General features: G+C 37.1%; 1 protein-coding gene across 1 annotated transcript in view; it reads right to left on the reverse strand.

The window, feature by feature from the left end:
- Positions 1–212: 212 nt before the first annotated feature.
- Positions 213–14,311, reverse strand: part of LOC120765675 (rab proteins geranylgeranyltransferase component A 1-like) — a 56,170-nt gene continuing 42,071 nt past the window's right edge. The window contains exons 10-15 of the mRNA XM_040090763.1: positions 13,282–13,386; positions 12,332–12,395; positions 11,635–11,731; positions 9,255–9,347; positions 6,642–6,808; positions 213–2,219 (exon numbers count right to left, since the gene is read on the reverse strand). Coding sequence (XP_039946697.1) covers positions 2,022–2,219; positions 6,642–6,808; positions 9,255–9,347; positions 11,635–11,731; positions 12,332–12,395; positions 13,282–13,386 — 724 coding nt within the window. The 3' untranslated portion in view covers positions 213–2,021. The remainder of the gene's footprint in view (positions 2,220–6,641; positions 6,809–9,254; positions 9,348–11,634; positions 11,732–12,331; positions 12,396–13,281; positions 13,387–14,311) is intronic.

Consider the following 14,311-nt stretch of genomic DNA (forward strand, 5'->3'; position numbering starts at 1 on the left):
TCAAATTTGCACTATTTCCAAACCTGGCTTCACATGGACACAGAGCAGTCAGACATGAATTGATATAAACGTGGTTAACACAGGTACCCATACTGGCAATCGCAGGTGTTCTTGTGATGAAAGCAGCCAAGAGAATTCTCAGGAAATCCCAGATAAATATGAATTGTTTTTCTTTGAAAAAAAAAAAAAAATCAAAACACAGGACAATGCACTTGCAAGCAAACTTTTAATTTTCATCGAGAGATTTCCTTGTAAACATAAATGAGAGATTCAACTATGATCCCTATTTTTGAGAGACAAACAGGGATATGTCCCTCCACTTAGTTCTTTTACAGATCTGCAGATATTAAATAAAATCACCATACACTCATGCTTCCCAATACACAGAGAAATTACAGCTAAATGAAGAGGCAGCCTGCTTAATAATATATATATGTATATAAATAGCTGCTCAATCACAAGCATCCAGAGGTTACAGCTGTTGAACACTGGCAACATTCCAGCCACGTGTTTTTCTGAGGACTTTGGGATTATGCACACATAGACACACACAAGTACCAGTACCTATCCAATGAAGGGTGCAAACACTAACCCTGAAATGCAAACGGGACAGTGGACATGATGCAGGACAAAGAGAACCGTATCAGTTATGCTGTAAAAAAATAAATAAATTCCCCTTTCTGGCCTGGAGCCAGGTTCAGGGCAGGCACAGGCACCACGGGACTGTACAGAAGCCTGGCTGTGGCACGGCCAGGCACAGCTCAATGTTCATGACTCAATGACATTTTTTATTTACTTACAGTATTTAAGCACTGCTGGAACTGGCTCTACCTTCATGAAGAAGTTTAAACCCTAACTCATCAACTCTAGAGATACTACTGGGTGTGCATTTCAAAGTAAATCTTTAAGTACATGATAAATACTTTTCATATCTGATTTCAAGCGTGGTTCAGAAGAAGTGCAAGTTTAACATGGTCATTTACAACAGCTTTCTCATTTTGTAGTTTTTTCATACAAACCTAGGTTTATAAATAGTTCAGTAAATTTTATTGTATAAATGCTTTGTGATTTATCATTACAAAATGCATAGTTTACAGCTATCACACTAATTTTAACCCTACTAACTGTAATCAATACAAACCTTTGGAACTGTCAGCTGAACTTTCCCTCTCACACAAATCCCCTTGGTTGATGGTCATTTAAACTTCTCAGACCCTAAACTCCAAAAACTAACTACTGGCTTCCTAAAGGCCCAAACAGTGCAACAAGTCCTGGGAGACTACGAACATTCCATTTATGACTTCGAATTTTGCTGGGAAATCTGGCATTAAGTTTAAATTCTGCCATTTTCTTGACTCCAGTAAATGGAGTCACTAGTGAAAATGTTTCATCTGTTAGGTCTTATTGAAAAAACAGAATGTAAAATAGTTCCATGTGACAAATACCTTCTGGATTATATTTCCTACTTGATTATGGCACCAGTTTCAAAACCATATAATAAAGCCACTCCAGAACTGTCAATATTATTGCCTTTAAATTCTATTCATAAGACCACTGTGAAGGACAGATGGTGAGCCTCACCTTCAGCTGTTTAATTAGCAGAGAGCCAAGGATTTTTAGTAGAAATCATCCTCTAACTGGTAAACAAACTTGTACTTTTTTTTCTGCTTAGTTTTGTTGCCTCCTTAAAAGACGGAAGATTCTTTCCAAGATGTAGAACAAAACCACATCATGTCAATAAATCATGAATCCTATTTTAGCACTTTCAAGTCAGATGCTTCATTCTGCATTTTTTTGTCTAACTACAAACCTCACTGGATCTGGTGGACAATGTTTAAAAGTGCCTCAACTATTAATGAAACTACTTTAAAAAGATGATCCAAGCTAAGGAAAGTAAGGCAATGGTAAATAACATATCTCTGGGGGTTTTAAACCTCTTTTCATTACCGTTCCTCCATTACATCCTAGTTTGGGTCAATCCCCTCTTCTCCTAAGAAAACACTGTTCATTGATTCATTCATTCACTCTTCCTTTGTAACAGCAGCACCATCTCCACTACTGCTCTCCTCAGCTGAGGACTCAGGCTTTGTCTCTGGTGAATTATTCAATCCAGACTCTTCTGGCTCAATCTCATCTTCATCATAAATAATATCTTCTGGATTCGGCGGTGGGGGGCAAAATTCCTCTGTTGGAAACATTTCCCGGAAAATAGTCTCAGCCTATTCAGGAAAAAGAACATGAAGTTTACCTTGAAATGTACCACCCTGAGGCAATATTTTACAGATATTTAAGATTAACCTCTGTTCTTTCAAATCAATAGTGATTTAGTACTTTGACAGTATTGTAAACACATAGGAAATCCATTCCTTCTTGCAGACCTCGAAAGAAAAAAAGCAATTTATCTTTTTACATTGTTCTACTAGGAAGTCACAGCATGGGAATTTGTAAAAAATGCTGGTCATTCTATGTTGTATTGGGAACAAGAAAGAGGATTTTTTTGGAAGCCAACTGATCTTTTGCACTGTAAAACTATTCCTAGTAGCTGCAGTCCAAGGCAAAGCATGGGAAAGATCTTGGCTCTTTCCAGAGAGAGAGATCCATTTCACATAACAAAGAAACCCAGGGAATTGTACATATGTACAGTCCATATCATGGTTATGTGGGTTTCCTTCTTAAATTAAAAAACTGCAAAAAAAATCTATTTCTCCCTTTCTGAACAGTTTAAACATAGCCCAGCTGAGAAATACTCTTATCCAATGGAATATTACCATTGGAAGTACATCCCAATACATTTGTGGTTTATTAAAAACTCCTATCTAAAATTCCAAGGTATTACATGCACAGACCTGTGTGCACACAGACCTGTATGTGTGAAAAGAACTGTACTTCAGATAAAAAAGACAGATCTAGTTCAAGGAGTTAATTTACAATGGCACTTGCTCTTCATGCCATCAAGGTTTAAAAATTAAATAGACTCGAGTTTTTTGGCCCCTGCAGTGGAAGATATCAAAAAGAAACATGTTGCTGGAACACCAGTGTGGTTGTTATTACAACATGGACAATATAACTACAAAATCTGGGAGGAAAGTAGAAATAAAGGAATACAACCTTACGATTCCAGAGAACCAGACATTTTATACAAACAAAGGAACCAAAAAATCCTTTAAAACCCCAGAAGTATGCAAGAAACTCTATTACCTAGTGTTAAAACTTTTACATGTACCTGTACAAATAACCCATCTATAAGGTTATCTTATACATAAATTCAAAATTAAAAAAGCCTGAGACATTGGGAATTCATTTACTGAATCCACATGCCCTCCACATTTCCATCGAGGCTTCCTTTTCCAAGTCCTTAAGCTTCCAAGGCAAATGAAAACACCCGAAGCAGATCATGGGTCGGGGCTGGGTTTCTCAGAAGGCAGAGGAATATTCCCTTTGCATCTGTCTGCTCAGTGACCCATCCCCAAAGGAAGCCTGTGACAAGAGGACCCACGTAAGTAGGAATGCTGTTAATCCTGATATTCCTCCCTCTCCAGGCCTTGTCCTGCCAAGCTAACAGGGCTCACGTAGTGCCACCTGCAAAGGCCCATTACACCATGAGGAATCCTGGACAAAAGGGAGTTGTTTGCAGATGAATCCATCCCTGAGCTTGTTGCCAAGAGCTCTCTGGGATGAACCCCACTGCCCACCAGCCCTGGGTTTCCAGCAGCAGCACGTGGATGCAGGACTCCACTATGAACTGCTTAAATGACCTGTCTACTCTCAATTCAATTCAATTTCATTTTTCATTCTTCTTCCCAGATTTTACTCTTACATACTCATGCAAAACTGCTTCAAACATTTTATAATAGTACAGGAAAAAATGGACAATTTTGTTCACTACCTCAAAACCATGTTTTTGTAATTTGAAAGCCTTGCCTAGTCAGTCTGGGTAGCAAGGTGGTACAACACGCTAAAAAGCTGAGGTTTAACTTTTTGAAGGCACGAGAAAAAATTCTAATTTCAAGTTTGCACTTGTCCTCACTCCTCCAAAAACACACTTCAACTATTATAGTATTTAATAGAACACTGAGGGAAAATGTTGTATTTTGAACTATATATATGACAAATTAGAGCAGACAAACATTTCCTATGCAGCTCTCAACAATTATGCAGTCCTATCAGTCAGCAAATATCCACTCCAAAAATGGTCAAACAGTTACAAGGCTGAACATGGGAAGAAATTCTCATTGGAACAACAGAGGAAGGATGTCATGCAGGACATCATGACACTGATTACAACAACAATTTAATGGTATGGAGTACTTTCAGATATCCCCAGTTTTTAAGTTAACCATATCCAGCTGAAGCAATACAGAATAAACAATAATAATTTAATAACTCTTTCATTATAACACTTTGCTACTTAATGTAAGCAATTAAGGTAGACAAAAATTCCTTCAATATTTAGTATTTATCAGCTGAGAAATGTGTGTCCAATTGAACCCAGCATTAAGACACAGGCATGTAAAGCCCTTACATAGGAACTCTAGTAAACTGGAGATGAATAAAACTAAATTGTATTCCTGTTTTACTGTATCTCAACTTGTGGATAAACTGTGTGGACTTTCACAGCAACCTTTACAGGGATCATGACCAAACTAACAACACTTGATTAACCCTGAAACCCTTCCAGATTTAGAAAATAAACAGGTTAAAGCACAAATATTGGCCTGACAGTTTTAATACATCCTCTCATGACCATGAAGATGCCTCAGAAGTCTGAAATATGTCAGGGAATGTATTACTTTAGCTCATAATAATTCATGTCAGGTTGCAGCAGTGAAAACACAGAAAACTGGAAGCCAGATGCTTTACTGGGATCCACACACAGAGTTCGAAAGGATCATAAATGGCATCTTCATTTCATTTAGTCTGTCCTCAGGGCAAGTAAATGCAACCATGAGCATTAATTCAGTATCACAACAGGAAGTGAACACAGAATTATAATAAAACAAGAAGGCAGTCATTAGTATATGAGGTGTAGATGGAGCGTTGTCTGTAAGAGCTGTGCTCTTGCCTTCCCAATACTGTATCAGCAGTGTAATCACACAGCATGACAATCAGAATTCAGTAATACTGATGGTAATGAAGAAAGAAATCACAGCAAGTATCACTAAAACACTAATCCCAAAATTATTAGAGAAATCAGATACAATTTTCCAAGCTATCTTCAAGACTAAGTAATAAACACACACTGGGGTTTTTTAAGCTGTTTTGATCCATGAGTTTGCAAATACCTCCTGTCTGGAGACTCCCATCCCCTTCCTAGGAGGGTGAGAGTGATTTGGGAGTGGAAGACACAGCAACTTACAGCTATTTCCATCCTCCACCTGCCTACAAGGTCCCTGCATGGTGTGACTCCTACTTCATCTTCAGCCTATTCTTCACTTTGCTCTCACAAATGACTTTGAATTATAAACGTTTATGCTGAAATCTTTTCCACTTTAACTTGTGACCATTTGTTTCAAAATTTAAATCAGGTTCAAAAAAACTCAGCCTCTATTTTTGTCTAAAAGGAAGTGATTTAGGCTCTTGATAGTTCCTCCTTGGAGATTTGCTTAGCATCTCTCCCACTGAGGGCCAACAGTTTGAACACAAAGGCTGAACTACAGCATCAAGAATATTTAGACAGGGCCCGATCTATCCCATCATTGTTCACTGGTAAGAAGAAAAGCTCTATGGGAAGAGAAACCTGAATGTTAGAAATGTTAGAAACAGGTGGGTTTTAAGTGTATTTAATCAGTTTTTAACATACCCTGTTTTAAAGAACAGTTTGAAAAAACCCAATTTAGAAAGCAACTCATTTACTGTTTAAAACTGCTACCGTAATTGTCTTGTATTATTTTTTGTCTTTACAGTTCTTTATCCCTCTGGGAGGCAAATTATTGCCTTGTAAAGCAAAATTAAGGATCCTATTAGCCCTTAATGTCATTATTCTGACCCTGAAGTTCAGGCTATGTCAGCCTTTCCACTTCAGATTCTTATTTTTAAGAGACTTATGACTTAGTCATAAAAAATCCTGCAACTGGCAAGATGGCATGCACATTGTCTGAACATGGTCATGAAAAACACAGCTTTAAAAATGCCTAGTGACACTTAATCCTCCACAGCTGTGGAGTGTTCTCCTGTCTCTGAAAATGCCCTGACACCACAGGGGCTGCTGGGGTAGAGCTGCCCAAGAATTTGTACCTTCCTTATCCAGGGGATCTCTGAAAGGAAAATTCTGTATTACAGTGACGTCAAGGCAAAGAGAAGGAAAACTGAGACAGGAGGCCTGATCTACCACATTAGGAATTGTTTTGTGATCTTCCCCAGTAGATTTCTGGTTTGGGACTATGTCCTGCAAGTATTAAACATCTTTGGTGACGCTTTCAACTTGAACTGTAGACAGGATTTTCTGGCTTTGATTTGTACTGTACCTCCTCTTTTACCTTCCAGGTAAAAGACTATGACTATTTCCTGATCAATCCATCTACCTTGTTTTATAATTTTGCAGAGTTTTCATGTATATTTTTGTACAGCAGAACAACCCTGACTGTAGCAGACTTATTTCTTTAAAATTAAAAGTTCTGCAGCCAAAATATGCTCAGCCCAACCTGTTTGACAGCACAGTCGTTTCCTAAAGCAGAGTCTGGCCCAGAGCAGACATAAACGTTGGAGGGTAAGCCAGCATAGGAACTCTTCTCAACTCCTGAAGAATCTCTCATGTTGAAATAGACTGCCCAGAGGACTCTGGGTTTCTCCAGCTCTTCATTTTCAGTCTCTGAAAAGGAAAAGAAGTGTTTGCAGTAATCAATGTGATGAGGCAGACAGGTAATCTAGAGTACTGGATATCAAATAATTCCATTTACCATGGAATTACTGAAATGATGTACTTTTGTTCTTCAAAAAACTCATTATTAAACTTTCTGAGATTCTCCTTCATCATTGTTTCCCTTTCCTTTCCAAGCACAGCTATGTAAACTCTCCCCTGTCTGCACACCCTCCACCACACCAGCAGCAGTTTTCACTAGGAGTACCCTACCAAGAAGCTGGGTTTAAATTTAACACCTCTCACGTTATCTCCTTCACTGAGGATAAACTCCCAGAGCACATGACAAACTGAGCAAGTCCTCCCTGGGCTCTGCCAGCTCAAAGGCATTGCATTTCCTGTGCACAGGTATTTCTGATGTGTCATTTCTTCCCCCTGTTTTATACTTTATCTTTGTATGTACAATCTCTAATTGTGGCAGTGCTGCTAAATGAAAATAAATTAATACAGTGTATTTATGTGCACTTCCTGAGGGTTGTACTGTGCTGCAATACTCATCAAGAATATAAAAATATCACAAACTCAACTTCCCTGCTCATAATCTGTCCCTTCCTGCTGAACTTTGCACATTCCTATGATCCCTCAGCACACAGGCAGAGAAAGCCCTGAGAAAACGAAGGTCACTTTTTAACAGTGCACAATGTAATGGAGGAATACACAACACAGATTCTGAGCTTAATAGATACTACTTGTTTGGAATATTTGCTGTCCATTTTTTTGTATTTTACCTCCTCTAAAGTAAATGAAGCTTGTAAAAGACCTTGCGAGATTTACTTCTTTCCAAGGAAGAAACTTCTTGATAACTATGGCATTCAAAACAGCATTTTAAAGCAGCTGAATTACAAGAAAATAAATAAATCTATGCTATTCCTTCAGTATCTATTTATAACTGTCAAATAGTTAAAAAAAAAAAATAGGTGCTACCCATACTGAACAGTTTGAAATATAAATTAAATTCATCAGCCTGTGAAAGTCTGAGCCTCAATACAAGGCAAGATGCTCTTTAATATATTTAAAAGTTCACATTGCTCATAAAAGTTACTTCTTCCTCATTTAGGCAGGAAAATGAATGGAGTCCTCTTCTCCAGGTGACTTTGCCTCTTTGACCTGCCATGGCCCAGTGCTCACTTTATCTGGTGATTCATTTTCAATAACTCCAACAGTATTTGTTCTGACATTTTAATTAAAATACGACCACTACCTCATCCTGATGATAAAAAGGCCTATGTGTCAGGGAAAACTGGCTTTTCAGTGCCTCAGTGCACCTGAGGACCCCTATGATCACAGAGTTCCTACAGAAGAATTTCAGTCAGCTTCTAAACAATCTATCATTCTGAAACTGGATCACTTTAAACATTAAGATTAATGCTATCCTTCCCCAAATGATCAGAAGACACTAAGCTGATCTTCTCTTCACCAGGTCTTTGAAACACATGGCACTGTCTTGAAAATTGAAGGTAGAAGTTAAATATTAAAAGGTAAAAATTAGCAGGCTTTAAGTTAACACATATACAAATGAAAATGTTTGCAACTCTCCAGTCTAATAAAGTTTTCTATTTACAAACCCAAGTTGTTTTCTAAGTATTACAAGCAAACCAGTTATGGATCTTATAAAGTACTCCCACATCTCAGTAACTTGTGTTCATACCAACAAAACCCACCACTGGGAGGTAAGCATTGTTTTCTCTCAGAAGAAGTGTGATTTACTGCCTTGCAGCACAGGCACACTGCATTTAAACTGCTTTTGCCAAGGTTAGAATACAGCAGCATCTCCTATACGCACATCACCTACCCTGTGAGCATCTACCACAAATATGGTCACATTCAATATCTCAGGATTAAATTCCAAAAACTTGTGTGGAATTCGCCCAAGTATTTCAGGAACAATTTCCTTCTAGGCAGCAACTGCTCCACCAGCAGCTGCTTTCCTCTGGGGTGTGAAATTATCCATCTCAAGGCCAAAGTTAAAAGAAGTAGCCAAGGTTTCCTTGAATTTAGGGCCAAATAGTTCATTATTGGAAATCTATCTTTGTGATAACAATATGGAACAACTTTATGCTTCCACTGCTTACAGCAGAATCCAGAGAATTTCAATTCAAACAGCAAACAAGGAAACACTTGAAGACAAGATTCTGAGCAACAGCCTGAGAGTAAGAGGCAAGAACAACCCAAGCAGCTTCCACAATTTCACAAATATTTCATTTCACTACTGCACCTTTCAAGGGTATTCTGAACAGCAAATATGTTTCATGGAAAAAAGAAAGTGTGAAATAAAAAGGTCCCAGGCACTCACAGTCATGTTCTTAGATACTGAAGTTAAACCACAGCTGAAGAAATCAGTAACAGCTGCTTCAGTAAATTATATTTATGCAAGGTCGTATAATTTATTTATTTTTACCTTTTTCAGTATTTAGATTGAATAACTTCTGTACAACAGGCTCCAAATCTTCCCTTGCAGTTTTAGTTGATGGACAGGTTAGATGGACTAAATCTGGGAAAAGAGAATACAAATTAATTCCAATCACCAACACAGAGATAGATAAACAACATTTACAATTTTTGTAAGACACAGCAGGCTTCTAGAATCACAATTCTTCATGAAATCACTTTCTTTAAGCCAGGGAAGGGCTGTACTACAGACGTATGTACAGCACACAGGAAAATTCTCTGGAAACACCTCAGAATTCTCTAAGTTACTTTTATAATGTACACTGTGACTGTGCAAGCCTTTGTACATTTTATTCATCCACTATTTAGACGGAAGGAACTATTGCTAAACTATTCCTTTATTTGTTTTGTTTTACAGACTCTGCAGTTGCTGCCTCCTTGGACAATCACTTGATGCAGCTCCTGACCCTTTTCTGTCCCATTTGTCTCTGCTCAGACGCAGAACCAGCTGCTTTACTCCACCTGATTTTCCCACCCATTCATTCATTCATTTAAAAGCCTCACCTTAAACCTTTTCATAAAACCACCTACTGGACTCATTTGCTCCTGGAAACATCTCACCAGAGAGGTGTCCATCAGAGAATCATGAAGGAATTTACCACCGTACAAAGTTTAAACTGATTAGTTTTTTCTTTATTACTGTAAATTTCTGATCCATTTAAAAGCAGTGCACAGCTCTGGTATTATTTTAAATCTATATGACATTTTTGTCTCTTCCCTCTGAAGCATGGCTGTATTTGTTGTCATTATTTTCCAGCACATCACACAGATCTTGACTCTAGTTCCATCAGGAACAGAAATTTAACCCTTCATGCTCCTCTGTTTTCAGGTTGCACACATACAGATTCTATTCAAACATTATCATTAATTTTTTTATTCAACCCATACCAAACCTTCTGTCTGAAGGAATACGTACTAGAATAACAAAAAGGGTGGTGATAATCAAAGTCTCTCCCTAATCTTAACCAATGTTTCTAATCCCAAACACTGTAATATAATCTATTTTTTCCTCAAAAAACCCAGCCACAAATCACTAAAGTTCACATCATTTACCTTCTATAAAATCTTTTTTATTATCTTTAAGGTTATAGTTATGAGTCACAGTCATCAGTATATATTTTGATTATATTTGATTTACTCAGGTATAACTGCATTAGTTACAGTGGTTGCCAACATTTGTCTTCAAGTAATTCTCCCAGCAAGAAGAACGATGAGTTCAGTTCCTGATTTCATCATTACAGTCTCCGTTTTTAGGGCAAGTGAAGGAGTTTGGTTCCACTCAAGTGGCAATACAGATGATGTGCCTGTCATTTGTGCAGTGTGATCAAAGAGTAGATGTATTTGTATACTTATCTTAAATAATTGTTCCAAGGAGAAATCAGTCAGGTTAAAACCCATTTACAGATAATGATGTAAAAGTTTTTTAAAAAATTATGAAATATGTCCCATAACTGGAACTCAGATACGCCTAATATAGAACTTTATTATTTCAATATATGAAGACAAATTTCATTAAGGAAGGCAGTACCTCCTCTTCTGAAATGAAAGGAATTTATGGAGAAAAGTAAATAACAGAAACCTTAATATTTCAGCACCATAAAAATCCTCCTGAAACTAATACTTTAGATTTATGGAACATCAATCCTTCATTAGTTTTACTTCCTGCTGTATTTATTTTGGGAACCCTTAAGAAAAAGAATTTAGCTATTTAAACAATAAATATTAACAATATGCTTTATAGCACTAAGTTATTAATTAATTACAAGCTTTTATTATTTTTACTATTATTTAGTAGGGAATATAACTTTGACTTTATCATTTACTTTAGTCTTATTTCATATGCAAAGAACTCAGTTCAAGCCTATTTAACAACAAAATGAATTGGTTATTATTACAGTTACTTCTTTCTTGTTAAAAAGAATTAGGTAGGGTAACCTCTAATTCTATCCTAATAAATACCCCAAACTAACATTTTATTGCTCAATAATTACAAGTTTGCATAAAATACCAACAACAGGATCCTTTCAGAAGATTAAAAGCTCCCAAATACAGTGCATTTCAGGTATTTCCATTTAATAGTTCAGCTAAGGGGGCCCATTTAAAAAAAAAAAAAAATTGCATTAACCAGGAAGATTCATGTGCTTTGGAATATTATTTTTATCTCCTGAAGGAGGATTTATTCCTGTGTAAGTGAAAATGAGTCCATGAAGCTCCACGATGGCAGGAAGCCACTGCTCCCTGTGCTGTGTGCAGCAGAGGAATGACACACAGAGATGTTCACTTCTGCTCTAGAGCTGCCAGAGCCAAAGGGGAAAATCTCATCTACTTACAGGTGTCCTTCATGCATGTCATGGTGGAGGAGCACAACTCGATGACACAAACTGCTGCTCTGCCCGGTTCCAGAGGAGGCACCGTCAGAACAGAAACCTGGGGAGGAGAGAGCAGAGCTTCAGGGAAAACAGAATGTCCTCGAGGATGTGGCAGCCACCACAATCCTCACTACAGCTGAAAAGGAACTGCAATTACACTATTTGGTTTTTTCTAGTTTACTAGGAGAGAACAAACACAACACTGGTTAATATTCTCTAAAATTAAGGACTGCAAAGACTGACAAAGGAGATCCAAAGAAGTATCTTAAAGTGCACAGTGAGAACTTCAAACAGCAAAAAGGAATGCTTAAAAAAAAACAAAGGAACTTTGAGCAAAATTTAGACAAGATAAATAATTAACAGAATAGTAAGGGGAATATTTTATTAAAAAGCAAGCAAAATTAAAATTAAAGACAGCAGATTAGAAACCCTATTAATTATGGTGTGAGCCAAACAGGATAATCCCAGTCATTGAACCAAACTTAACTAAAATTTGTAACAGTTTTATAGACACTAACACAAATTAAACAATTACCAGCACAGAGATCTAAGACTAAAGACCTTGATTCAAACACAAACAAAACTGAGTGAATAACTTAATTCCTACCAACAACAAAATACTAACACATGAGACAAGTGATACAGAATTGGTGTGTACCTGCTGCTCCGAGTCTGTGTTCAATACAGACTGATCTGTAATGAGCACTGCCCTGGAGATCTGCCTACAATTAAATAAAAGAATGATGTAAAAATAATTACACAATATATTTAATTATGCAAAATGAAAACAGAACCGTAAAAAACAGCAATTCAGAATCATAGTTTTGGTAATACCATGGCTATTTCACTATATAACCATCATTACTATGATTCTTAGTGGGGTATTTTGCCTAGTGCTGAAGCAGAAACACACCTGGAACACCAATGTAGTATTTTCAAACAGGTGATGAATAAATGAGTCAGTGCAGTTCTATTAGATAGTACTCCTTCTGCTTTTTAAAAAGTTCTTTTGCCTGTTTAAGATTAGCAGCAAATTAAGGTTAGTGATGTTCCAGAGAGCACAGGAGCCTTGGGATGAAGGGGAAATGCAGCAGGGTGGAGTTCCCCATCACCTGCAGTTTGTGCTCCTGCAGTGCCCAGGGTTATTCCTGCCCTGCCCTCACCACCACAGCTTTGCTGATCCCTCACCTGCTCTGTCCTGAGCCAGAGGCAGGGTGTGCCCAGTGCTTCTGGCAACGACAATCAAACCACAGAAATCAATAAAGTTTAGTACTTGTCTAAAGCTGGACAAATTTAAAGCAAGGACAGCAACTGGCACCTTCACCTTCCACACACATTTTAGCAAATATGAAATTCCTAAGACATTTAGAGCACTTGCATTTTTTTATATGGAAAGGGGGAATCTGATTTCAATGGTAACTGAAGAAAACCTGACTACAGAAAGTCCACAGTATATCCTCCAGTTAATAGATGAGAAATATTTCGCAAAAACCTGAATTGTACTGCAAAAATAAAGGACTGGACAAGAGGCTCCTCAGTTTAACTTCCAGGGTACTTTACACAATATTATTTAAATAAATTGGGTTTTTTGTTTGTTTTACCACTTACCTGTAACACACATTTGTGCATGTGCTCTCTGAGAGGTAACTGTCTTCCACAATAAAATAGTTGGCACTTATTCTTTGTCCAAAATGATCCACAATAGCTTTGCACCTGTTTAAAAAATAAAAACAAACCACACAGAAAAGAAAAGAAATTTTGAGGTAAGGTAACAAAAGCATGCATAAGTTGTCAAAATTGAGTTATACAGCACAATATTTGTATCTTTCAATTAATTTAGGTACATATATCTTGAACATGTGAACCCCGAAACTGATTCAACTGATCACCAGATCCTAGACTGACACAATCTACCTGGTATATGCAGTTTTTCACGTGCAATGTCAATACAGATAATGATATCCAAACTTTAATAAATTGGTCACTTTTTACAGAAAATACAAGCTTACAAGACTGGCATTTAGTTCTGCATTTCTTACCTCATAAGTAAAAAAATAGAACTGTGAATTATTTTGTAGACACTACCCTATTGCAGTTGGCCTTCTTCTCTTTCTCTTTTCCTACCAAAATCAAGTTTATTTTGACAATAATATTTAACAAATTAAATAGCAAATAAACTTAGGAGATTTGGAAAAGCTCCCTGACAAATGAGTGCATCAGACTGTTCTAGGAGCGAGTTGCTGTGCTTGTAACTAAATATACCCTTTATCTCTAAGTTACACACAAAGGGATTAACTAAGTCCTGGTGTTTTAAGAATGACACAAGTGTTCTCCATAGAACAAGGACAGAAATAGAAGTGGAACAGAAATGCAAACCAGAGAAATTAACCCATTCAGTGAGCGTAAATGAGAATACAAATTTCAGATTTTAAGGGTGAAAATTCTCTCTGAAAGAACAAACTTCACTTATGTATGACATATGAAGCTGTATTATATATATGACACAAAGAAACAAAGCACACTAAAGCAACCTCTACTGCTGATTCTACAGCCATGATCTGTTGTTCTCTTCTACACTATTAGAACATTTACGGTATAAATAAGTAAAGCAAATTAGCTTAACTGAACTTTTTCTTGG

The sequence above is a fragment of the Hirundo rustica genome, chromosome Z, assembly GCF_015227805.2.
Source record: "Hirundo rustica isolate bHirRus1 chromosome Z, bHirRus1.pri.v3, whole genome shotgun sequence".
Lineage (NCBI taxonomy): Eukaryota > Metazoa > Chordata > Aves > Passeriformes > Hirundinidae > Hirundo > Hirundo rustica.